The sequence below is a fragment of the Mesocricetus auratus genome, unplaced genomic scaffold (genome assembly GCF_017639785.1).
Source record: "Mesocricetus auratus isolate SY011 unplaced genomic scaffold, BCM_Maur_2.0 Super-Scaffold_100008, whole genome shotgun sequence".
NCBI classification, from domain to species: domain Eukaryota; kingdom Metazoa; phylum Chordata; class Mammalia; order Rodentia; family Cricetidae; genus Mesocricetus; species Mesocricetus auratus.
In genome coordinates, this window is record NW_024429192.1 from 46,709,075 (window position 1) to 46,735,401 (window position 26,327).

The 26,327-nt window shown below is 39.0% G+C and overlaps 1 protein-coding gene across 8 annotated transcripts in view; it reads right to left on the reverse strand.

Annotated features, from left to right (window-relative positions):
* Positions 1-1,192: 1,192 nt before the first annotated feature.
* Positions 1,193-26,327, reverse strand: part of Btla (B and T lymphocyte associated) — a 40,698-nt gene continuing 15,563 nt past the window's right edge. For 3 of the 8 annotated variants that reach the window (XM_040750767.1, XM_013116855.3, XM_040750765.1), the window contains 6 exons: positions 24,857-25,568; positions 14,071-14,391; positions 10,570-10,605; positions 8,850-9,008; positions 6,645-6,691; positions 1,193-4,017 (listed from right to left, as the gene is read on the reverse strand). In XM_040750767.1, the coding sequence (XP_040606701.1) occupies positions 3,769-4,017; positions 6,645-6,691; positions 8,850-9,008; positions 10,570-10,605; positions 14,071-14,391; positions 24,857-24,941 (897 nt within the window). In that variant the 5' untranslated portion in view covers positions 24,942-25,568 and the 3' untranslated portion in view covers positions 1,193-3,768. The other 5 variants (XR_005878918.1, XM_021229908.2, XM_013116856.3 and 2 more) reach the window with 5 other exon arrangements.

Here is a 26,327-nt window from a genome sequence, read left to right on the forward strand (position 1 = left end):
TTCTTTTGTTTTGTCCTACTTTGATTTGTTTGTCTTTGTGTTATTTTAATATTATTCTTTAGATGCTTGTTTGTTTTCTAAGCAGAGACAGAAAGGGTGTAGGTCTGCATGGGAGGCGAGATGGGGAGGGTCTTGGAGGCATTGAGGAAGGGGAAACCGCAATCAGAACATAATGTATGGGGGAAAAACTTTTCAATAAAAGAAAAATAGAAAGTAAAAGCTCAGTAAATTGTCGACTGGTCAAGCAGGTTTTATACTGATAGATCTGTATCTTTCTCAGCTTTGGTGAGAGAAGCTTCTTATTGTGGTGGGTGTGGTCAATGCAGATATTGACAGCTGGTCAAAGGATCAAGAATAAGGGACTGTTTAGTGCTCACCTGTAAATGTGACATCTGAAGCACCCTTTCTAATGCTTAAGAAAGGTGAAGGAAGAGGGAGGGGGAAAGAATGTTCAGGGTGGGACATAGGAAGGAGTGTTGTAAAATGCTGATCTCTAGACATGACATGAGTATTACACCCATTGTTGTAATTTAAGAAAAGCAGCACTCAAGAGACAGATGCCATGGGACAGGGTTCAAGCAAAGAGTATTTTTTTAGAGAAGGGGATCATAAAAAAGGGAAAGTGGAGGGGTAAGGCCAGCCTCCAGAAACAGGAGCAGCATGAGAGAGGGGAGAGAGAGGAAAAACTGGGAGAGAGAGCAGAACCAAGAGAGGGAGAGAAAGAAAGAGAGAGAAGAATGGGAGGTAGGTAGGGCCCTTTTAAAACGGAACATAGCGACTATGCACAGGTGGTACTCTTAGTGGCTGCAGCTGAGGGCATATCCTGTCAGAACCCTGAGGACAAGCCAGTACAGATGCCTGAATACTAATACCCATGAGGTCAAATCAGCTGAGATTGCTTGTGCAAGAACTGTACAAGACTGCTACCATCAATGTCCCTCATGGATGGGGAAGGGGCTTATGATGGCTGCTCCTACCAGCTGAGCTATTAACAGTTGATTGCCAAGTGAGAGGTGGGAGGGTTCTTCTTTAGTATTTTACCACTGGTAAGTTGCCATTTCTTAAATTATGGGTAAATTTTAACAAATTTACTGTCTTACTGGGAACAACCAACAATCTTATAGTTCATGGAAATCATTAAATTGTCTACCAATTGTAACTTAAATAAATACAAAAACAATCCTAAAACAGATTATTTGGGAAAATATATATATATTTACTAAGTAGGAATAAAAGCATAAATGATATGTGATTTCTAACAAGCACAGTACAAACATAAACATAATCGGCCATTCATAGAAGTGAAATCTCTAGCAGGGTCTTCCACTGTAAAATACAATAGGAACATTCTTTTTTGTTTGTTTGTTTTGGTTTTCAAGACAGAGTTTCTCTGTGTGACAGTCCAGGCTATCCTAGAACTTTCTTTATAGACCATTCTGGTAACTTACTGAGATCTGCCTGCCTCTGCCTCCGGAGTGATGGGATTAAAGGTGTGTTCCACCACTGCCTGGCTAGGAGAATTTTTAATAGGGTGCATAGAAGATGGCACAGCAAGTAAGAGTGCTTGCTGTGCAAGCATGAGGACTTAAGTTTGGCTGTGCCACACCCATGTAAAAAGCTGGGCATGAGCAACTCTAGCCCTAGCAATGTGGGAGACAGAGACAGAACGATCCATCACCTTGCTTGCTGCCTGCTAGCCTAGCTCCAGGTTCACTGAGAGAGACCTTTCCTTAACAGAGTTAAGTGGAAATCAATAGAAAAAGGTACCTGATGTCCATTTCTGGCTACTGCACAAACATGTGTGCATACACCACACACACACACACACACACACAAACACACATACACACACACACACACACGTTTTACACAAAATAGAAGACTTTAGTTTTTAAAGTTAGAGAAAATCCTGATAGAATTGTTTAACTCATGCGTTGCACCGGAAAGAGGGACAGGGTGCTGTGCTCATCCCCCATACTTCCTGTTTCTATTTTGAAGAGGAGCAGCTAAAGCAGCTATTCTAAGGCATTTTCTTTGCATAAATGTCCGCAAACTGCACCTGGCCGAAAGAACTTACCTAGGGTTGGTTGCAACAGTATCTGAAAACAGTGTCTGCTTTTCCAAATCCAGGGAACTGAAACCTGATATGAGCCATAGGTGAGAAAAGTTTTGCAATAAGGTCTCTTCATTTTCTGTTTATAAATACATTCTCTACTCACATTCATATTCTCACCATTTGAGACTTTATTTTCTTTAGTTCTAGTGCTTTGTACCTGCTAAGCAAACTAAAAACAGGGTGGCAATCCGGTTTCTTTTGTCATGTTTCTGTTAGTCACATCTTGCATTTGCACAATAGCATGCATGGACACAGACACACACAAACACACACTCCCAATTATGTAGACCACATTCACTCTAGCAGCTCATGTGTTTGTTCTAGTGGCTTCTAACTCTTGGCATCCACTGTGTACTAAAATGATGACACTATTCAGTTTCAGAAGTCTGAGAACTCAAGCCTCAAGCTGGTGAATAAAAATTATGAGCTATGCTTTAAATAATTAGACTCAAGTAATCTGGAAATTCAGAACACCTGAAAATTAACTATCCTCTCAAGCAGCTACAATGTCAGAATTTAAACCTGAATGATCTCCATATGGCATACTTCATTACATATGATTCGTCCTGACTCTTTTTTTTTTTTTTTTTTTTTTTTGGTTTTACGAGACAGGGTTTCTCTGTATTGTTTTGGAGGCTATCGGTCTAGCCCGACCTCGAACTCACAGAGATCTGCCTACCTCTGCCTCCCGAGTGCTGGGATTAAAGGCGTGCGCCACCACAGCCCGGCCCCTGACTCTCTTTATAAGAAGCAAGAAACAGACATTAATGAAAGTATGCAAACCCCTACTGATCAACTAAATATTCCAGACTCTTTCATGAACTGTCCTTTGAGTTTGCTCTCAGGTAAAGCACAAGGTGGTTTAAAAGTTGAGTGTGGATTCACCTTACAATATCTATTGCCATTGACTTTTGTTTGTAAGTTCATATGTATACTAGTTCAGCAGCATTCCATCACATTCACATACATTACTCAACTGACCCAAACACTACCACTTGGATTACAAATGCACTCACCATACATTGAGTCTTTTACTACCTGACTTTCTCAATTTAACAGGGTGGAGATAAGCATCTCATTAGTGGATAATGCACTTTGGCCCCACATCTATTTGGAATAATCTATATCTGTATTGCACCAATGACCCTTTCTAATCTTTTTCTAAGTTGAGTCCAAGATAATTTTTCTTTACATTCAAGATAATAAAACATTAGCTATAGATTGACATGGGAAATTGTCTTATCATAGAAGATTGACTGGAAACATACAATCATTACTATATTTATAGTTAGTCAAATTGAACCATTCTTTTCCTAGAATGTGTAGTGAGTTGATCCAAACAACACACTTCTTTCTTCCCTGTAAGTCTCTCTGATAGTTCCAAAAGGAATATTATATTAACACATTGGGTAAGACATGGTCAAATTTAAACATTATATTATTCTGCTTTTTGTGCTATGAGTTTTCACTCTTGTGAAAGTTTTCAGAAGAAATTTTAACTAAATATTCCATGATCCTCTAAGACACAACCCTAGCACAAACCATCTTAATGTGAAAATTCCCAGGTTGAAGAAGGTTGTTATTTGGTGTTGCAGGCCCAGAAGACGATATTGACAAGTCCATCACGCAATGTGTGTGTGTCAGTGCCAGGTTTAACTTCTCCTACAAATGGATGCATATTCTGTGGGTGTCTCTTGGATGTTGCTTGCCTGTCTTGGGTTCCTTACAATAACAGAATGGTTTAGAGAAGCATAAACAATGCCCTGTTTATTTTCTTCCAATTGTGAGTCAGTTGTGGATTCAGACCTTTCCAGGACACTTGAACAGGGATCATTATCGTAAATGCCAGTTTCTGATAGAAGTGTCTGGGAATTTATCCTGGGACTCACTGGAATATCAACCTACAAGATAAAAGAGATGTACCACGTAAGGATGTAAAAGAACATGTTCATTATTGGACTCTGAGTGAAAGACTACCTGAAGTCATGCACATTGAGATAGACTATCTATTGTTCCTCTTATAAGCTACCTAATATCTACACTTGCAGTAAGCTTTCTACTATCAAAAGATGAAAGTGTTGATTCATTGTTTGGTTTTTGTTTGTTTATTTTTGTTTGTTTTGAGTTTTTGTTTTGTTTCTTATGTTATGTTCAGGTCCTGATGAGTGCTAGGCAGGTACTTGACCACTGAATCCCAAATGTCAACAGTTGAAGTTCATTATGCTCTTCCCAATCAGTTTTTTGTGCTGTATTATGGGTCATTTGATGTCACAGAACATAAACACGATGCTCTTTCAATGGAAAAACCACTGTCCAGTTCATGGGAAAAGAAAATAATCCCATAAAAACTTTAGGCAGCTTATAAAACATTGGCATATGGACTATAGAAAACCAAAAGATCAAGCCAAAGCAAAAAGATCTGAGACGTCCTCAGGAGAGCAGGACCAGGAAGATTCACAGGTTACCCAATACACATTGTGATTAGAGAGCTAAACTGGCAAATGGAAGCCAATATTGAAAGCACAAAGTTTGGATTAAGTCCTAAAATATTATTCTAGTTATTATTTCTACCACAAGAAAACCATCATACTTTCAAATAGTTTCAGAGCCCTAAATGGTATGAGACAGAGGGGAATTTGTGGAAACTAAAGTGAACACTCGTATTTTCTCTCTCCTTTCAGTTATTTGCTAACTGTTCCTGGTTATACAAAAAGTGCAGATGGTAAAAATTGTGATGTTGTGTTAATATAAAGGGTTTTAATTTTCATGTATGTGGATGGGTAAGGTGTATTCACCCATGTGTGTGCATGTAGAGGTCAGAGGTCAATGTCAGGTTTCTTCCTCTATTCCTCACTACCATATTTGTTGAGAAAGGTGTTCTCACTGAAGCGGGTACTTCACTAGTATTTCAACCAGGCTGGATGGGCCAGTAAGACCCTGCTTCAGCCTCCTTTCACTTCCTCCACCACCACTGGGTTTTAAAATGTATACAACCACACCTAGATTTGTGGTGTGGATCCAAACCCAGTCCTCAAGCTTGCACAGAGTACTTAACCCACTGATCCATTCCCCCAGGGGTCAATTTTGACTTTTTATAAATCTCCACTTTGCCAGCCACGTTAGGTTCTTCATCTTTGGCTATTCATATTCCTGTGGTCCTTGGTAAGTCTCATGTGATATTTGCAGGATTTCTTTTATGTCTACTAAGGAAAGCTCTGTCCTGAAAACATGCCTAGTCCTAACTTGAGAAATGAGTCAATACCTGCCAATATGCTGTAATTTTCCTATAGGTGAGTACCTAGAAATTACACTAAGGCTGGAGGTCTGAAAGAGTCAATGGTGGGTTGGCTAAGATAGAAAGTACCCCCACACAAAATGAGCCTGCATATGGGCCACAGAGGACTGCTAAATGAATTGATAAAGAACTGCAAATTCTCTGCATATCACCAAGGTCCCTGCTATACTTTCCAATCTTTGCCAGTCTTTCAGTTGAGTTGATTCCCTTCATCAGAATGTCTCATCTCATGTAAAATTCTGTTAGCATGAACATGTTCTTTGCACCTGAAGTTCTCCTGTGACACTATAAAAGTGGTGGGTGCCACAAGGCAGGTACACTACAATGTGGTGGCCAGAGATGATAAAGAATGTTAGACAGAGTCAGCCATTTTACCTTGCATGCCTATGACAGTTGTAAGGCTCCTTTAAAAATAAACATGTTGACTTATAATTAACTTTCCAAAAGTGTATTTATGACTGAGTGAACTTCCTATACAACCACTTTTATTCCCTTAGAGCAGTGGTTCTCAACCCGCGGGTCACAAGCCCTTTGGCAAATCTCTATCTCCAAAAATATTGACATTACAACTCATAACAGTAATAAAATTACAGTTATGAAGTAACAATGGAAATAATTTTATGCTTGGGGGTCACCATAACAAGAAGAACTGTATTAAAGTTTGAATTATTAGGAAGGTCGAGAACCACTCCCTTAGAAGGGCCAATCTGAAATAAGATCAGAACTTTGTACTTTTCTGGGGGATTTTTTGTTAGCATATAGTGACTATACATAATAATGTTTTACTATGGCATACATGTATTACAATAGATTGCTCATATTCACCCTCCACTGTTCAGTATTGTCCCCTTCCTAATCCTCCCAGTTCCCTTCCTTTTTCCAACTTGTTCCCTTCCTATTTTTATGATTCTCACACATTGAATTTCATTTTGGTGGCTAACAATAATGTTAGTGATGATTTATTTACAGTGACCACACTGAAACAGGTTTTCACTCCCCCATCAATTATTGACTACTGTGTGAGTCCCTCCCCATTCTATACCAAATTGTTTATGGGCCCTATCTTATGCAAGTATTATGCACACAATCACAGCTGATGTGAAAAATCTGGAGTGTGTGTGTGTCTGTGTCTGTGTCTGTGCATGTGTGTTGATGTCATATAAACTTTCTGGAAAAATACATACAATAGAATATAAAATACGTATGCCTTCTTAACAGATATTTCAAACATACCAGGTTAATTTCCCTTCCTGCTAAGTCAGAAGGCTTCTTTCCTTTCCCTGAAAGATTGAAAAAAAAGGAAAAGGGGGTAATCAAAAGGTGTTAAGAAAGCAAGTAAATTATCTTCCCACTATGCCCACTTCATTGCATGCCAGCAGTCATATTGTTAGTTTTGCTTTGCTGACTGTCTTGGCTAGAATGTACCACACACCTCGGCCTGTGAGAATGCCCATGCCCACTTGCCTGCATTCGTTTCTTACATCATCCAACAGTCTCCACATCCAAGAGGAAGGAGTAGGATCTAGTAAAGAACCATGTTGGGAGTCACTGCATTCTCAATGCTAAACATGCTTTTGCCACCTCTGTGATATATGAGACATCTATATCATACTCCTTCCCTAAGGCTTAGGTAACACTGAAGAAATATTGTAAGAGCCAGAGTTTGTGAAGACTGAGGAAAAACTGTCTCCTGGACAACAGTCCCCCATTGTATCAAGTAGCTCACAACACCTGTGATTTCTTGCACAGACCTGTGCAAGATTAAGCCAGCCAGCATTCCAGTACAGGAGCCCTGCAGCCTTTTGCTGATGACAGATGATGGCTGCTAGGACAGAAAGAGCCAGTTCTTTTATGTGTGTAGTCTCTGGTAGGTTACCATGCCCCAGTGAATCTCCACAGCTATATGTATATGAGCAACACTAGTTGACCCAATGGGATATATATTGTGGTAGTTTGAATGTAGTTGGCCCCCATAATCTCATAGGGAGTGACACTATCAGAAGGTGTGGCTTTGGTGGAATGCCTATGGCCTTGTTAGAGGAAGTATGTCACTTTGGGGGTGGGCTTTGAGGTTTCCTATGCCCCAGATACTACTCAGTGTGTCCATTGATCTCAGCTACTACTCTGGCAGCAATCTGCCTACACACTACATGCTCCCCATCATGATGATAATGGACTGAACCTCTGAAACTGTAAGCCAGCCACTCCTATTGGTCATGATATCTCTTCACAGCAATAAAAACCTTAAGGGGAGAGAGACAGAGACAGGGACACAGAGAGAGAGAGAGAGAGAGAGAGAGAGAGAGAGAGAGAGAGAGAGAGAGAGAGAGAGAGAGTGTGAGAGAGAGAGAGAGATTGGGAGGAGGATATAAGGAGATCTAGGAGGGGTTAGAGAAAAGGAGCACGTGGCAATGATCAAACTGCATTCTATGCATGTGAGAAATTCTCAAAAAACCAAAATAGAAAAATGTAACAAAGGTTTTTGTCACATCCATGTTCCCAATTCCCTTTGGATACGATGACCAATAAATATTATTCTAGTTTCTTGTGCTATGTAGTTACAGAGGCAGAGGTGGTTTACATGGGGGTTCCTCATAACTGTGAAAAGGCTCTGGGATCCAGAAGCACTTACTTCAAAACACCAGAAGCACTTCCGCCCAGACAAAGCTTTCTCTTGTGGCAGTCAAACAGGGGATGCTTTGTCCCACTGAGTTTCTACAGCCACACTGTGGCTCATATTGTAGAAAAGGGAAGGGAAAGACATGGAGAAGAACAAGGAAATAGAGAATATAGACGAACCAGATCAGCATGCCTCTCTTGCTGAGTTTTACTGTTCAGTGGTGACAACAATGACATGATTTCAAAAGGAAAAAGCAACTATTTTCAAAATATAACAACTCTCTCATTACAGGCAAGTCCACATTCTCAAATGCAATGCTACTGAGTAAAAGCCTGATTCAAGCATGTGTTTATGACAGCCATAGAAAGTATAAACCCATATGAAATCCTTCGGGAGACCACGATTCTTTATTTAGATAAGGGTGTGTATCGTTGGAATTATGTGGTAGAGTTGTGGAAAGGGCTCAAAAGGTTAAAATAACTCAAATCAAACATGTTGATTCAAGAGATTATTTCAACATGATTAAAGTTTGGGGAAAAGCATTCTTGTACACACCTAAAATTAATGTGTATAGTATGAGAAAGTTCCAGAAATATGTCCCCTTAGCTACAACCCTAGCTAGCATTGTGATGTGGTGAGTACGCCTTACCATGCCTACGGGAGCCCGAACTAATCCATTCAGTTTTCTAGTGGAATCCAGTAGTTCCCCAGGAATCATCCAGAAAGCAAACACTAGCCATCTTAAAAAAAACTGTCAACTCTAGAAAATAAACCCCAAAATATGAGGCACGTGAGGGCAGAGGGAAATTGCAACCCACCTTGGTGCCTTTTCAGGAAACAGAGCAGGCAGAAACCCACAAGCAGCAAAGGCAACGCCACCAAAGGAAGCAACCTGTAAAGCAGCCAGGTCTTGCCTGTCCTCTCTTCCATGGTAGGTGGTCCTGAGGTATTGAAGGCATCTGGAATGTCAGACACTGCTGCAAACAGTTAAGAAGTCCTAGAAGCATTAGAGTTGGCAATACCTCTTTGCATTGTCATAATTAGAATGGAGAAACTTACAGGCTAAGCAGTCTCTTTCTCCTTTGGTGGTCCCAGTACCATCAACCCACTCTTTTTAACTTTTGTGAACATCTCACATTATGCTTGAATGAATCATCTGTAGAAAGATCTCTATGACAGTTCTCACAAACCACTTCACCAAGTCCTTCCATTCATATATTTAGTTCAGTGCTCAGGAAGTAATTTTCTTTACATAGGTTTAGAACTTGAGAGGAATGTTATTGCTCCAAAAATTGCCCAAAGACAGACGACTAATGAATGGCAGTTGGGATTCACACCAACAGGTTTCTGATGATACACTTTGCTCCCTCTTATAAGTCTTCATTATCTCCAAACACAAAGTGTAAGGATTCAGGCATTATGCTGGCCTGCCCCTGTCACCCAGCATAATGCACTCAGGCAGTATTCTTGTCAGCCCAGGGTTCCATGAGTGCTAGTTTGCAGACTTGTGCAAAGGACCCCTTTAAAAGAAAGACCCCCACCCACTCTTGCTCTCTTGTCTCTCTCCCTCCTTCCCTCCCTCCCTCCCTGCTTCCCTCTCTGTGTCTCTGTGTCTCTGTCTCTGTCTGTCTCTGTCTCTCTCTCTCTCTCTCTAATTCTTCCTCTTACTCTCCCCCCCTTTAATAAACTCCATGGTTAATGAGTCTCTTGGTTTGTGTTCTATCAACAATACAAAGTACTTTTGTTTTTACCTAATATTCTTTGCCTAGCATCTAGTTAGTGCTCATTATGATTGATCAGTGTCAAAATTCACCAGGTCCCTGTTTGATCAAGGTTGGTTGCAATTTACCCAGATTGATGAATCAAAAATAGTATTTTTAAATAATATAAAACAAGCTAGAAAGCATCTGAATTCATAATACATACTATTGTAGTGGTCTTCAACCAGAAAATGTCTCACCCCCCCAGAAACATGTGTTGTTTTGGGGAGATACTTCTGGTATCACAAGGTGGGAAAGGGTACACATCTACTAAGGAGAAGTCAAGGGCTTGATAAATTCCCTGCACTGCATAGGGCACTCCTCCATTCCCATAGCATAGAAATCAAACAACTCCACTATCTGTGGATTTTTGTGGAATCGCTTTGAATGTGTGTATATTCTGGGTTATGATGTAAGATGCACTGTTTCTTTGGGGTTACCGTTAACACAGTATCAAAAGCAGTGAAGTGAAGCATTGAATTATATGTGTGACCCCTCCAACCCCAGATCCTTTCTTTGAGGGTAAAACAATTAGGAACAATTGAAGGGGACATACAGTGGGCATATAGTTTACTAATACAGAATGTGGCAAATGTACTGCAGCTGCTGTTTAGGTCGGGCAAGCAGCCAAGAAGCAGACACAGCTGTCTGGGGGGAGGCAGTTTGATGCCAAACAAAAGATAATCTAATACAAACACATTCAATTAAGAAGACCTTATTCCTATTATTTATCTGAACATCAAACAAACTTGCTAATTTTGGTTGGTTTGATACTTACTTATTAGATGATGCTTTGAATCATTTTGAGTCCTTTCTGAAATAGAAAACAAGATTAAGTAGTAAAATGGATTGAGAAAACACTAAGGTGATACTCAAAGTTATCTTTAAAGTCAGAGCTACATAAAAAGGACTCCAGTGTTGCCACAACAATAGAGAATCCAGTAATCCAGGCCAAGTTCAGCTTGCATAATGCATGGATCTTCACCTTGAGATCATGGTACACAAAGCAAAGAGGTTCTTTTCAAGCCTAAAGAGAGACTACTATCAACATAGTATAACATTCATCTGACTCTTTGGTTCTCCCTTCCTCATTCCTCAGGCATGAGGACACATAGACCTGCAATATAATAAAACATGCAACCCACAGGTGCTCCTGAGACTATGGGTGGCCACAGGGTGACATGCTAGGTGTTCATTCTGAAACAAAGATTGTGTCTCTCACTTCCTGCCTTTCACTCAACTGTCATCCCCCTACACAATGACCTGTGCATTTTTTTCCTGCTGTTCCCAATCAGAAACTGACCTGGGACAATTGAGAGGCATGGAGTTATACATCAATGTATACATTGTAGTCCTGGCTCTGTGAGACAACCTCCATGGACCCTGCTTTGTTCCACAAGGCGCCTTTCCTCATTCTAGGAGGCAAATACTTTCTCAAGAATACCCACATCTTCTTCTGTCCACATTTATCCTTATACAAACCAATTTCTATTGTGAACATAAGAAGCAAAAAAGGGCCATTCCCAATATCCCCTCAGAAAGATATTCAGGGGGGAAAAACAAAATACTAGTATCATATCTCCAAATTGTACTAATTATGAGCCTGGACATAGTTCTAAGGCATATTTCACAAGCAGTTCCCTAAGCACTCGTGGGTTCAAAAATAAAAGGAATATTTTTATGCTTTTCTGGTAATCACCATTTCCCTAAAGGATACTATGTACTCAGCTAAAATTTAAACTAATCCTAAGAAGAAATGTACTTGACTTCTACAAGGGAAAAACAACCCCAAATCAAGATATGATTTTGTAAGGCACTATAAACTGTTATGGAACTTGTCATGTTTTTATATAATGCACAGGGAAAGGAAATTGTGATAAATGAGAGACATAGATCTTACAAAGCAAAGGTATAATTGTGAGCGTTGTAAGCACAGATATTCTGAAGTGGGTAAGAATGACATAGCAAGGATGATGATGGAGATGTGATAAGACTGGACCTGGGAAGATGTGTTACATGTGTGAGTTTGAGGACCTATGTTGAATCTTCAGTATCCGCATAGGAGACAGAGTATGATAGCTCCTGTCTGTAAGCCAATGCTAGAGAGGCAGAAACAGGAGCATCTCGGGTTATCACTGACTAGCCAGCCTAACAATTCAATTAAGTCCCAGGTTCACTGAGAGACCTTGTCTCAAAAAATAAGGTGGAGAGTAATTGAGGAAGACATCAAATGTCAGCTTCTGCCTTCCACATACACATGTATATACATATACACTTGTATCCACATGCACACACACATACACACATACACACGCACACACACACACACACACACACACACACAAAGATAAGGCAATGGAAAGTAGGGCTGCTCAGCTCCATGAAATGACCCAGGAAGGTAGGGAGAAAGGTCTAGAGGGTCCTTAAGTATTCTGGGCAATAGTCTTTCATTAGGCATGCGATTTACAAACACTTTCTCATGTTCTGTGAGTGCCTTTTCACTCTTGATAATGTCCTTTGATGCAGAACTGTGTTGAATTGTGGCAAAGTCTACTCCATCTTCTTTCACTGTTGTTTTATGCTTTTGTAATCGTATCTAGGAAATGATTACAAAACCCAAGATCAAGACTTAGTTTTCTCTATGCAGATGTGTGGTTTGATGTAAAAGTAGTTTTGTAGTTTAATTTCTTTTTTCTAAATCTCTGATAAATTTTGAGGATTTTTTCCTTATTTGACAATTCCAATAATGAATTTTTCTCCTCTCCAATGCCCCCCCCATCATTTTCTTCTGACACATTCTTCCCTCTCCTGCAAACTTACTTATTTACATGAAGCAGAAGGTTCAAATTCAATTTTGGCATATGTCTAAACAATTGTGTCGCAACATCGTTTGTGCTGGAGTTATTATTCCTTCCTTCTTTCTTTTTCATTTTTGGTGAATATTGTTTCCTTTCAGTGCTAGCGATCAAATCATGAGCCTCCAGTGGGGGACATAAGAGGTATACCATTGAGCTAAGTTCCCAGATACCGTTGTTAAAGGAGACTTTTCTTTCCCAGATGAATGATTTTAACTCAGTTCTCCAACATCAGCTGAAGGCCTTGGGCAAGGTGACACATACCTTTAAGCCCAGTATTTTGAAGAAGATACAGTAAGTTTCAGTGTAGCCTAGTCTACATATCAAATTCAGACTGGCAAAGACTACGTAGTGAAACACTGTCTCCAAATACAAAGCAAAGCAAGACAAAAATAAACAACAACAACAAAAATCAATTGAGAAATGGTAGAGATGGCTAAGTGGTTGAGAACATTGGCTGCTCTTCCAGAGAACAGAGGTTCAATTCCCTGAACCCACATGAAAGATCAAAATCATCTGTAACTCCAGTCCCTGAGTCACCAGTCTTATATGTGGAACACAGACATACATGCAGGCTAAAACATCCACATACAGAAAATAAAGGTAATATAAAAAGTCAATTGATCACATATAGAATTTTATTCTAAACTCTCAATTCTACTATGTTGATCTCACCACAGTATTTAAATAGTTAGAGTTAAATAATGAGCTCTTAAATAGAGAAGTCTTAATCTTCTAACTCTCTTCTTTATCCAAATTATTTTGGCTACTCAGGGTCTATTATACAATGTGATGTGAATTTTAGAATTAAGTACGATTTGATGGAGATAGTGCTCAATCTTGGGGTCTGTCATCTTTATAATAGTGAGTCTTCCAAGCTGATTACAATCCAGTATTTTTACATTTTAATTTCTTTGTTGATTCATGCTACACATTTTCTGCTTATATGAACATAACTTCTACAAATTCTAATCAAATAAACTCAACAACAGAAAGCAATTAAGAAAAAAGAAAGCAATGGTATTATGATCACTTTTGAACCTGAGAAATAAATGTTTTAATTTCTGAAGGCCTGATGTGGTGGTGCATACCTTTAATCCCAGCTCTCAGAAGGCAGAGGCAGGTGGATCTCTGTGAGTCCCATGACAACATGGTCTACAAAGAGAGTTCCAGAACAGCCATAGCCTGTCTCAAAAAGTACCAGTAATTTCTATTACTTTTCCTCTACTGTTCTTGACCTCACCCTTCTCTCCCCCTACACAAACACAATGTCCTCACGACTGTCACAATCAGGAAGACGTGGTAGACTGTGGAAGTGATGCAAGTGTTCCAACGTCTAGTCAAAGCACCCCAAAGTCTGAATTACCTCTTTCAAAGAAGAACAATGAAAAAAATCTATAGATAGTCTAGGGTAGAGTACTCACCTGTCACATTGATGGCTATTGTGTGGCTATTAATAACCACAGAATTAACATCTGTAGAACATATATACAACCCATTGTCCCTGGGATATATTGGTTCAAAATGGAGACTAAAAACTGAAAACTGGTGCTTTTCTTCCCAACTAGTGCGTTGCTGAGGTCCAATCTCAAGAGGTAAAAAGTTTCTTCCACTGTACTTGCACCAAGTCACATTAGGTCTGTGAGCACAGTATGTAACAGGACATTCAATTTTAAAGAACTCTCCCACTGTGGCATGTTTCGAATGCCTGCTACCAGTAAGTTGTACTTGACATGACTCTTCACCTGAAACACAAAAAGCAAAACTGGAATCAGTGTGATCTTCTAGAAGGACCATAGATACCACAGCAATTATTTCTACTCAAAAGATTTCTTATGCATAATTCCATAATTTTCCTCAATACTGTTTTTTAGTACTTTATCTCCACTAGGTCAGGGGCACATAATAAATATCTGCTTTAAAAATAAATTATTTCACTGGGTGGTGATGGCACATACCTTTAATCTCAGTACTCTGGAGTCAGAGGCAGGTAGATCTCTGAATTTGGGGCCAGTCTGGTCTACAGAGAGAGTTCCAGGACAGCCAGGACTATCCTACAGAGAAACCCTGTCTCAAGTAACAAACAATTGACTGATTAATTTCATCCTCCCCACAAAATAATATGAATTATGTTTTACAAATGAGGTTGAAATACTACAGAACTTCTCCATGGTTATATGCTAGTAATTATGAAAATTGAGACTTTAAGGTCATAATAAGGCCTTACTGCATAATTTACTAGCATTATTTTGTTTGTGTTACTTCTTAACTAGGAACGCATTTTCTAATACCAGCACTACTATAGTCAAGTTTAAGAAGGAATTAACACGTAAAATAAACTTGAAGCCAAGGCACATGGTAAAGATCTTCTCTAACCAAAAAGGACAGACAATGTAAGATGCCAAATTTACCTCACTTTACACACAGTTCCTACAATCTCATTATCATCACAAATTCATTAATATAATTGTGCTATATTAAATGACAAAAAACATAAAACTTAAAAATGCGTTTAATTACACCCCTTTCTTTAAACAAACAAATGTACAATTTGGTCTTCAAAAGATTCTACCAGTATGGTACTTCAAAACAGAAGCTGGCTTCAAAGTCACAAGCCTCAAATGCTCAGGAAAACAGTCGTGTGTAAGTGTTCACTATCATAAATGAAGGGCTGTGTTGTTCCTTTTGGAATCCAAATAGAAAAGGAGCAGAGGACATGGCATGATCATGACAAATTTAGGAGCCTTTGAACAACATTTCAATTATATAACTGCTATGTCTGACGCATCAAGAAATTACTGGGTAGGATTCCCTGAGCTGGTAAAACCAAATAAGCAAAATAGGCAAAGATCCTATTCATTAAGTACAAGTGCTTTGCTTTTTACATTAAAGAGGCTAAATACGGGGTCTTAAAATATTTCAATTTTTCCTCCACCTTTATGAGTCTTTCTTCGTTTGTTATTGTTACTGTTGTGTTGCTTTGTTGTTTTGGTTTCCCTATGTAGCCCTTATTTTCTTGGAACTCATTATGTAGATCAAGCTGGCCTCAAACTCACAAAGATCAATCTACCTGCCACTGCCTCCCAAGTGGTACAATTAAGGTATGTACCATCACCTCTTCCTTAGTTTTGAACTATTCTTTTCCATTGCAATAAACCTACTCCACCTCCTCACTAACTTTCATCCTTGAGTATTTTTCCGAGTAGACTTATAGCATCATGGGCTATAATGATGTCTTAATGAGATTATACTAAAGCTTCCTTTAAAATGAAGAATGCTCAGGACTGTAACTATTCCCTAACAATAAATTTCTCACTGTAATTTTTGCCCAGATATCAACTCTTGCTTAAAACAATTAGACTTTGACTGAATTCTTAGGAGTCAAGTAGAGACAAGGGACCTGCAGAGAACTTTTAGTATCTTTAATTATTGACTTATTTGCAGATATATTGGATTCTCAAACAACTTCACTTTAAGGTGTCATAGAATAAGCATGAAATAAAAATCAAAAGGTAAATTATTAAAGGCAAGGTTTACAAAAGCTTGGAGAGAAAGGATAAGGTCACTAACCAAAAGGAAGTGCCTAACAATACAATACCTGATGTGGTCAGATTTATGGCAAAAAGCAAGGAAGTCAAGGGTGGAAAGGCCAAGTGAAACTCTGTCTCCAAAGTCCGTTCCGCTCTCAAGTTAAGAGACCTCAGCCTCCTCGCTTCCCTTTTATTTTATTTTTTTATTTTCTTGAGATCATCTGAACAACAAGGTGGTTGTAGCCAAAGACCTGTTGTCCTCAATGAACTTACTGTTCAATTTATGGGACAATTATGTAATGATAAAGACTTTTTCGAAATAAATCTATTATGTACCACTCTATTTCCCTTCAAGTGAAGCCAAGCTTGAAAGCAAGGTTAGAAGGAGTCTTGTGTCCTCATTGTTGGGTATGGGAATTAGAAATTACATCTATCTTTGTGGAATTTGCCTTCATATGGGAAATAAACATGAGCAACAATAGGAGAGTAACACTATACACAGGTACAAAGCACTTGGCCTGAGCTGCTGGTGTGCTTTCCTAGAAGCCAAGCTGCCCTTCAGTGTATGGACAGCCCTTGACCATCAGAGCAGAGACTGTTGAGATATTAGGGTCTGATGAAGTGAAAAAACAAAGTCTTCTCATTAGTTCAATAGTCTCACAGCAGATTCAAGGAACTGATACATAGCAGGATCAAGACTTTCTGGAAGTTATAAAGATAATTGGTTGTTCCACAATGAACAGGATAAGCACAGTTGGGGGACATTGAAACTTTTCCTATCCATGAAGGGAAAAATATGATGTCCAACTTGGGTAGACATATAAAAGGCATGGAGTTGCTGAAAACTGAGAACATTTATTTAACATAGTTATTTCCAGTCACAGTACAGTGTGTGTACTTGGAAAAGACACTTGGAACCATCTAACCAACTCTCAATTTCTTCAAAATGAGATACACATTGAACTATAAAAATAGGAAAGTTCTTAAGTATTAACTCTCAACACACACACACACACACACACACACACACACACACAATTCCCTCAGTGTGTGACTGTGAAACTCTGCCTAGTCCACAAAGACTGTTCCCACTGAAATGTATTACCCTTCCATTCAGCCAGAGAACTGTTACCTCATGGTAATAGCGCAGTCAAACTTACTGACTGTCTTTAGCATTCTACAACTATACCCTTGAGAGGAGCACATGAAACACATGTGGAAAAGAGCTTGTGATTAGCCTTGACTGCATCACTGATTCGGAATGCAATGACAGAAACATTATTGTAGCTTCCGACTATTTATCTCAGTGGCATACAGGTGACTGACAATCATATTATCTGGCACAGAATTTTTTGAAAGTTAGAATAAATAGAAGATGGATGCTTTTTCAGCAATAGAAAATAATAATAGTCACTCTGTATGCAAATAAGGCAGGGTTTTTTTCTTCTTATCCTCAAAGCATATAACTGATGTTAGTAGGTCAAGAATGATCCACTGAGTCAGATGTCACAGTTGTAATTTTTTATCTGGCAAGGAAGCTGCCAGTTTCTTTCTGCCTGTCTCTAAATATGCCAATCAATTACGTGACACACAGCTACTCTTCACTGGATTGTCTTCTCAAGAAAATATTCTCTGATAAGGAAACAATCACAGCTGGTTTTATCTCTGACTTATCTGCCAACTCCCAGTCACTTTGTCCTTCGTATTATTGTTCCTGCTGCTTTTCTCAAACATTCATATCTAATAGGGAATTTTCAACAAATAATGAAAGCACATGCATTAAAGACAACAAAAATACCTACCACCCCCAGGATTTCATATAACATATCTCTTTGGGAGCCACTAGAAGTGGAAAAGCCTCTGAAAAAGTCTTCCAAAAGCTACTTGTGTGGTATGTTCTATATGAATTCTACATACAAATGGACAACCAGCTGGTGTTTAAATAATGAGAAGATTGGGTTGTATTATTTTGAACAGCTGCTATCTCCTTATGAAAAATACATTTTCTGAAATCGCAAAAGGAAACAAATAATAAAATGATGATACATATAAAATAAAGTCACCAATGTTTTAGGAATATGTACTATTACAAGGAATGTGGGGATACTGTCCAGAATTACATTCCAGTGATTCCGAGTATAATGCTTAAAGTGAGCAAAAGGAGTTGAACTCATCTGTGCTCAAGGCCAGCTCTACAGCGGGGCAGTTCTGAGTTATCTTTAATGTAGAGTGAAATTTCTTCTGAGGATAAAATTTTGCAAGCATATTAACTCACAAATTACATACATATTGCTAAAACTCAATGGTAACATATTAATTAGTTAAAACTTAAAGCAAAAATACTCTCATGGGGAATGTTTTACCATGGACATTGTTCAGAACTTCAAATACATGGTGATAATCAATACCAGATGGTATAGATATGGTGGCTTCTTGTTGTCCATATTCTAAGGGTATAGACATCCCACTGCCTATGATCATTTAGGAATGTGATGGTTTCTAATAGAATTTTACAGTTAGACCTTTTAAATCTTAGACATGGCATAATCTCCTAGCTTTCAGATGCTAAGAGGGGGAGAGCCCTTCTGGTTGAGTTGGTCAAGGAAGGTTTCAGGAAAGAAGAGGAATATAATCCCACCCCACCTCTAGGGAAACTCAGTCCTCTTGTCCTCACAATGCTATCTCCACTCTTTATGCATAGTTGAGTAGGGCTATAACCAGCATTGCAAAAGGCTATCACAACACATAATGTTTTCTGTAGAAAATATCAAAGCTCAAATTTTGAAGTGTATCTTTTGCTGAATTCATGTCACTTATAAACCATTGTAAGATTTTGACAATTTATAAATTGAACCACTCTAATTAAGGTATCATACATAATGTTGCTTCAATCTATCACCACAGTGATTTTATGAGGTGATCATTGGCATTATCTTTTTATTTAAGTAGAATAAACTGAATTATAGAACAAATAAGCCATCTACCATAGGTCACCAATTATTGGGAGAAAAACTCAGGACTAGAATTTAAAGCCAGGTACATTGCTCACTTCAAGACACAGGCTGTTATCCAAACAATTTATTGTGAATGGGAATATGTAGGAAGAGTTTTGGCACTACACTTAGATTATACTTAGCCACAATAAATGCCAAGTACTGCTATGTTATATTAGGGTGGATTTATAAAACTGACATATAAGTTGGATAATTGTCAAAAGTTACAAAAAAATATGAGTCTCACAGCCAAAATAAAAATCCAAAGTTCTTCCCCAAGTACCTCTGTTCTGAAAAACTAATGCTAGCTACTTTCAAGGGATTAACAGTGGTATGTAATGAGTGGGATCTGTGTCAGGCAAACAAATATAGAGATGAAAAAGGGAATTCTGTATAAAGATGTAATTCTTTCATATAAATAGAAGTGTTATGGAATTTTACTGGCCAGCAAAGCTTGGTTGACATGCCCTCAACTACAAACTGAAGAGCTTTGACTTCAGCTTTCTTTCCAAGTTGACTCTTGGTACTTCATTATAATCTACCAGGTGGCAAATGTCACCTTATATCACCTGTGACCATATTGTTCATTGCCTTGGCTCCCCAGCTCAGAAGTTTCACGTGCATCTCACTTCATGGGGCTTTGTCCATCCTATGTGACAAGGGTGAGTTTTTGTCAGTTAGGCTGGTAGGTGCTCTATAAATATCTCCAGTGAGCAACAGAAATTTTTTTGTGACTCCAAGGTACAAAAATTCATACTGACAAGTTACAGATGTTTCTGCTCAGGGGAATGTTTCTGGTACAGGTGGTCCTTGTCTTCCAGAGATGCTAGGTCCTCTACCTTTGTCACAAAACTTTCAGGAAGAGAAGCCAAACTTAAAAGCTGTTGACAGTAGCATTTGGTGAGCTCCTCTTATTCTACCTGAAACCAGCTCGAGTTTTCACAAAGGTCGTCAGGGGAAAGGTGTTTCCGTGTGATACTCGGTAAGAGTGTGTTAAGTCAGAAGGGTACAGCAGAGTTCGCTTTCACTTCCCTCCAGTCCATTTCCTCACTTCCCTAATACAGCCTTCTACAGAGGTGGCATGCTATACTCCAGTGGCTCCCCAGCCCCAGATATGGTTGCCCTGTGGGAAACACGGTTGGTCTGTGGGAAGAGACAGTCAATTGTTCCCCGGTGTCCACTTTCCTTTTCTAATATTACAGAAGAAAATGAGACAAGCCATGACCATCCAGCTAAAATCCGAATGTTTCTCCAGCTGAGAATTTCTGAACTGTGGACTATATGTGATGGATGTGAATTCCAGGCTGTTCATTAGATGAACATGCCAATTAGGGAAGAGGACAAGGTGTTAGAGAGATCTACCAGATAAACTTGTTTTTGTTTGCGACTGCCCTACCTGGTCCATCAGACATTCCCCAATCTGTGTTTAACAGGACTGTCAAAGCATACGCGTCTGACTCTGAAGATATAAAGAATGACATCCATACATGTACACAAACACAAGCCCATAAGACACTCCTATCATCAGATAAACACATAAACCATAAGTGCAAGAGCATATAAGACAGGCACAATATTAAGTTATTTCAAGGTAAGGGAACTGAGAACTTGAAAGAAGTTAATTACAAATCACAAATACCTTACCTTACTGACACTGTATGAGAGAAACTGAATAGCTCTCTAAAGATAGATAACACATGAAGAACTACTAAGTCTGCTAGCCTGAAAGGAAAGACAACTGCCCAGTACCACTTAAGGACATAAGCTAATTAAAGTTTGAACCAAAAGAAAACAATAACAAATAATCGCTCTTAGCTAAGTTTACACAGCACCCTTTTGGGTGTTTGTTCAGAATCAAGGCAGTTAGTCAAAATCACCTCAATGGAACACTATGCTTTCTTTCTTTAGATGAGGAATTGAGAACTAGAGCTGCTGTAGTCATACAACCAGTAAGTAACAGCCATGTGCTACTGATCAGGTTGTCTTTAGACACCCATTTTAACCACTGCGTAACAGAGCTTGTCCAAGAAATCAAGCAAAAGGTAAATTGCATCATATGATCCTGATTACAAATACTTTTCAACATTATTCTCAACAGTTTTAAACTCCAAGTAACAACAAAGCATACAGGTAATGGGAGTTAAACAGGAAAGTCCCGAGAAGGTTTGGTAATAGTTTCAACTTCAGTAATACAATAGAGGATCCTTTTACAGTGCAGTAAAGGAAGTGACGGGAATTTAAAGAGTCTCACAATGCTAGTGAGTCAAGTCAAGGATGTAATCAGCACATGGCTTAATCTGTTTGTACTCAATCCAGGAAATCCCAAAGCTTACGAGTATATTTCTCACTATTTGCGTAAATAGCAGACTCAAAAGGTGTTTGGAATTTGGGGGAAGACACAGCTCTGTTTCTAGTGTGAACATTTTAACAGGACGAACTGGAGTCATGAAGCTGAGTCAGAGAGGAGCTGGAGAAATAACTCAGCAAGTAAGAGCACTTGCCGTTGTTCTTCTAGGGGTCCCAGGGTCAGTTCCCAGCATCCACATCAGGTGGCTCATAATGGAAGCGTCAGGGGGTCCAATGCCCTTCTCTGGACTCTATGGGCACCCACAACATGGCAGACACACATACATTCACACATACAATATAAACAAAGTTTAAAAATAAAAATGTTTTAAAGTGAGGTGAGGACATGCTACATTGTCAAGGGATGATAGACTGACTCAGAGCACCTTTCTGCTCTGACCCAATTTAAAAGTGACCCCACGCAAAAACATCACAGTGCTCACCTTCAGGAGAAAGAAGACACAGGCAAGGCCAAGTTGGCAATATAACTCTATATCCACTGTTTTCTCAAAGGAGCCAGGCTATAAATGTTGTCTCTTTACTGGGCCACAGCATGACTGTTTTTATCACAACCATCAACTATCAATCAAAGATTTTGTACTACCTTTACTCCATATCAAACACACACACACACACACACACACACACACATGTTGAAGTCCAAGTTGAGCCTGACTAAATGAGTGGTCCAGGCCCTCAGAGACTGAGCAATCTCTACCTGTACTCAGAACTTCTTAGCATCACAAGACACAGGTGTTTATACTCTATTTCCATCCAGAGAGAAATGACATTCTTGAAACTGGGGAAGAGTTCCTCTATTATTTTCTTTTTTGACAAACACAAAAAGCACACCTCCCGAGCATATCATATCACTATAACCATGGGAAATATGTTTAAACCATCCTTAAACAGTTTGAGAATACACTCCTATAAAGAATTCAGTACGTATGGAAAGTCAGGAATTCTTCAAGATATAAAGTCTCTTTATATCATTAGTATAATTTTAAGGGATGGAACTGCCATAAGTTTTGTCCAGAATAACACATGTTTACCAAAGATTACCATTTACTTTCTTCCTTTGGAGAGAGAGGACAGCAGGGTGTTGAGGATATAGCCTAAGCCCTCACAAATGTCAGGCTCTACCACTGAGCCACCTTTACAAACCTCATGAAATGCTCCTATCTCAACTGATATTCTTTTAAAATATATTTTATTGCATTCATTTATTTACTGTATGTATGCATGTGTGTAGGTGTGCACAACACTTGTTTAAATGTAGGAGGATAACTTTCAGGATGTAGAATTTGGTTCTCACTTTCTACCATGTGGGTCCCAGGATTGAACACAAGTTTTCAGGTTTGGCAGCAGGCACCACTACCCACTACCCACTGAGTCATACCACCAGCATCCAATCTACATTCATAATTCAGAGAACCACTGTAATCCACTAATCCATTAATTCAACCTAGGTAACACTGCAATCCACCTTATCAAATTCTGTACAAGACACCTGGCCAATGCTTATATCTTTCATCTTCTACATATATTGATTATTGCATTTGGATCTAAAAGTTTCATGAAAGATATTTTATTAATTATTTTACCTTTGAAACAAATATTAGGGAAACATTGATCACAAAGCATGAAGTCAAAGCTGGATAGAAGTAAAAAGTTTTAGTTGAAGTACAGTGACTGCAGCTAATTACTTTAAAAATAGTAACTGGATAGATTTAAAATAATAAGTACATGAGGTGATAGGTAAGTTAGTTCACTTGATTTACACATTCTATAATATGTGTCAGTATTATAGCTCTGCATCATACTTCATACATATATATAATACCTGACATTTTTAAAAAGATGAAAAGGATTAAAACCAGAACTACTTAAAGTGTTTATGTTAGAACTTCATTCTCACTTAATTGGATTTTGTGGGAGGTACTGATGAAAAAATGCTAGCAAAATTCCATTAACATTTATCAAACTTTAATTTCATGTATTTATCATAGCTAGGCACTATAGGCATAACAAAGTGATATCATATAATTATCACATGTTTTAGATGTAATGAGAGCTAAGAAAGGAAAAGAAACTTAACTGGATCTATAATGTAAGTGACAGAGCCACTAAAGAATCCAATTCTGACAACCAAGGTTGTGTGCATGAATACTAGGTTATAGCACACTGGGAAAAGAATGGAATATGGAATACAGCACACTTGTGATGCAGAATTAAAATTTATTTTGTTCCACAGAGGCCAGTCTACAATAACCCCTCAGAATTAGATAGATTTAGTTTAATATTTGACACTAGATGTAGCTATGTGATGGATTATTAATACATAAGGGCTTGGAAGACTGATGAGATGCTTTTATTCTGCCCCTAGATGTGTGGTTTGGTGACATCAGAGTTAAATTCCAAACTTCATAGTTCTAGAACTCAAGATGATATTCCACAAGACCTCAGTGGTTCTATTTACCACTTTAAAACAAGTGTGCAAAGCTGATACATGTGTTCTGGTGGGAGGTAATTGCTTGAGATACGCTTGAGACTAGAATTAACTGAGGAATAAGGAACTTCTGCTAAGCATTCCTCAGGCCTTTCCCTCAACAGTGCACGGTTCCTTGCAGGTGTAAAGTCACAAGAAATGGCAAGATAAAGAAGGATTTGCAGGTTTTGCTCACAAAGAGGCTTTGTAGGGATGAATAAGGGTCACCTCTGGAGAACTGCTTTCTATGTTAGGTTGGCAATCTCTTATAAGTCATCTCGTCCAAGAAAAGGAAGTACCACCAGTGCTCTTCTCCTCTAGGTCACAGAACGATGCTTGTTCAGTGTTCTCATGGTACATCTCACAGAAACACGGAGGGATTTTATTTAGATTGAACATTATTTGAGTGTAACCATGGCCACAATTATAAACTCAGGTATCCAAGACCTTTCCCACCCAATTAAGCACTACAGCATCCTACTGATATCTGTATGGAGTGAACATGAGATTTCTTTCCCATTAGTATGGTAGCCAGAGAGATTTCATGAGTAATAGTGATGAATTTGTACTTAAGTATTCATAATATCTGCTAAAATATCTTTACTTACCCTCAGGATATGTTTTCAGGAAACTTGGCCAAGCTACGGATTCAGTGCCTGCTCTTGTAGGTAGGTGAATAGCATGTTCTAATTTCACTTACATCCTCTAGCATTTACAAGAGGCAAAGTTAAACACTCTGAGCTACACCCTGGATGTAAATGTCCCTCTCCACTGAACAAGCTCAACAAGCACAACTGTCACAGACATGAACACTTAGGAAGACAATCAGAAGTCCTCTTAGGAGGTGCCTTACCAAGGACGCTCCAAAGGCCCAGATGGAGGATTAAGAGTTCCCTAAGTAACCCTGGAGTCCCAAGCATGGCAGGCAGTGTCTTCATTCCCAGCACCTATGAGGCAGAGGTGATCTCCTCAAGCAGAAGACTCCTCTTCCTCCTAGGGAATCTTCGGAGCTGGGTGGTGCATTCTACCCTGGCAGCATCTTAGGGGAGAAACAGATGAGGAGAACGGGTGGGAGAGGACAGGACGAAGAGCCTGAATGGCTTTGTGAGCAGAGACTCTGCTGTGGTTTTGCTGCTGATCCAATCTGCTCTTCACTTTCAGTCCCTCTGATGTGCAGCGCAGCTGGGTCCCTGCTGCTTCTTCCGCTCTGCCACCATTCTTGCATCACTTTGAGGTTTTTTTTTTTTTTTCTCAAACAATTAAACTTGAAAGAAATCCAAGTTTCCAGCCTTTAGGTTTAGCTTTTGATCAAATCAGGGTTGGGAAGTTAATGGTAAAAGTACCTATGATAAACATACATATCCCCTTTTCATGGCTTGTGGGTTATGATACTTCTATGCAGTGTATCTGAGAGCCCCCCACCCCCACCCCATCATGTCGAAGTAAGATGAGAATGCTCAATGACATGAAAACAATGAAGACTTATCTGAGGTTATGGAGAAAATGACTGACAGGATGTACTTCACCAACAGAAGAAGACGGGGCCTCCTTCACTCTGGAGATACCTATCAACGGAACATGATCACCATTAATGCTGGCTACATGTTCTCTCTAAATATTAAAGTTCTAAGCCAAATGAGACCTTGAATACCAATTAAGGGAAACTTCCATTTGCAGTATGCTTTACATGGTTGTTGTCTAGATTAATCAGGAAAGTAAGAAATGGAAAAGTTCTAAATTAGATAGCTGGGGGGGCTATGGACTCCTGGCCCACATTCAATCACAAGCATGTAACAACAGGTACTTATGTAATTCCAAATGAAAAGGCTCATTTTGTATCATGTGTCCATTTGTAGTCATTGATAGAAATTGAGAAATCTTTCCCTCGGAAGTTGGTGATACCCATCCAAGGCCAAACTCCAGTTATGTAGTTATTGTGTATACATTGATTCAAACAGATAAGCCACAGTAGTTGGAGATACAAACATGAATGAACACACTACTCCTGAATTTAAGGAAGTTGGCCAACCAATATTAACAGCCACATACCCCAGATACACCAGATAATACAGTCTACAGAGTTCTTAGAAGCTGACTGCTGACCAAGGAAGCACACTGTATATGGTGTATTTTATACTACTCATTACTCTTCCTTGCTCAGAATAGGTGCACAATTCCTGTGGCAGTTAAAGCAAGGTTCATTGTCCTTTCAAACTGGTCTGAGAGGTTTAAAAGAAAAGTCTTGAAACGCCCAATCGTAAAGCCCAATATACCATCCAAACCAAAAGTAAAGCCTGTCAGGTAGAGACCTTCATAATTCTCTA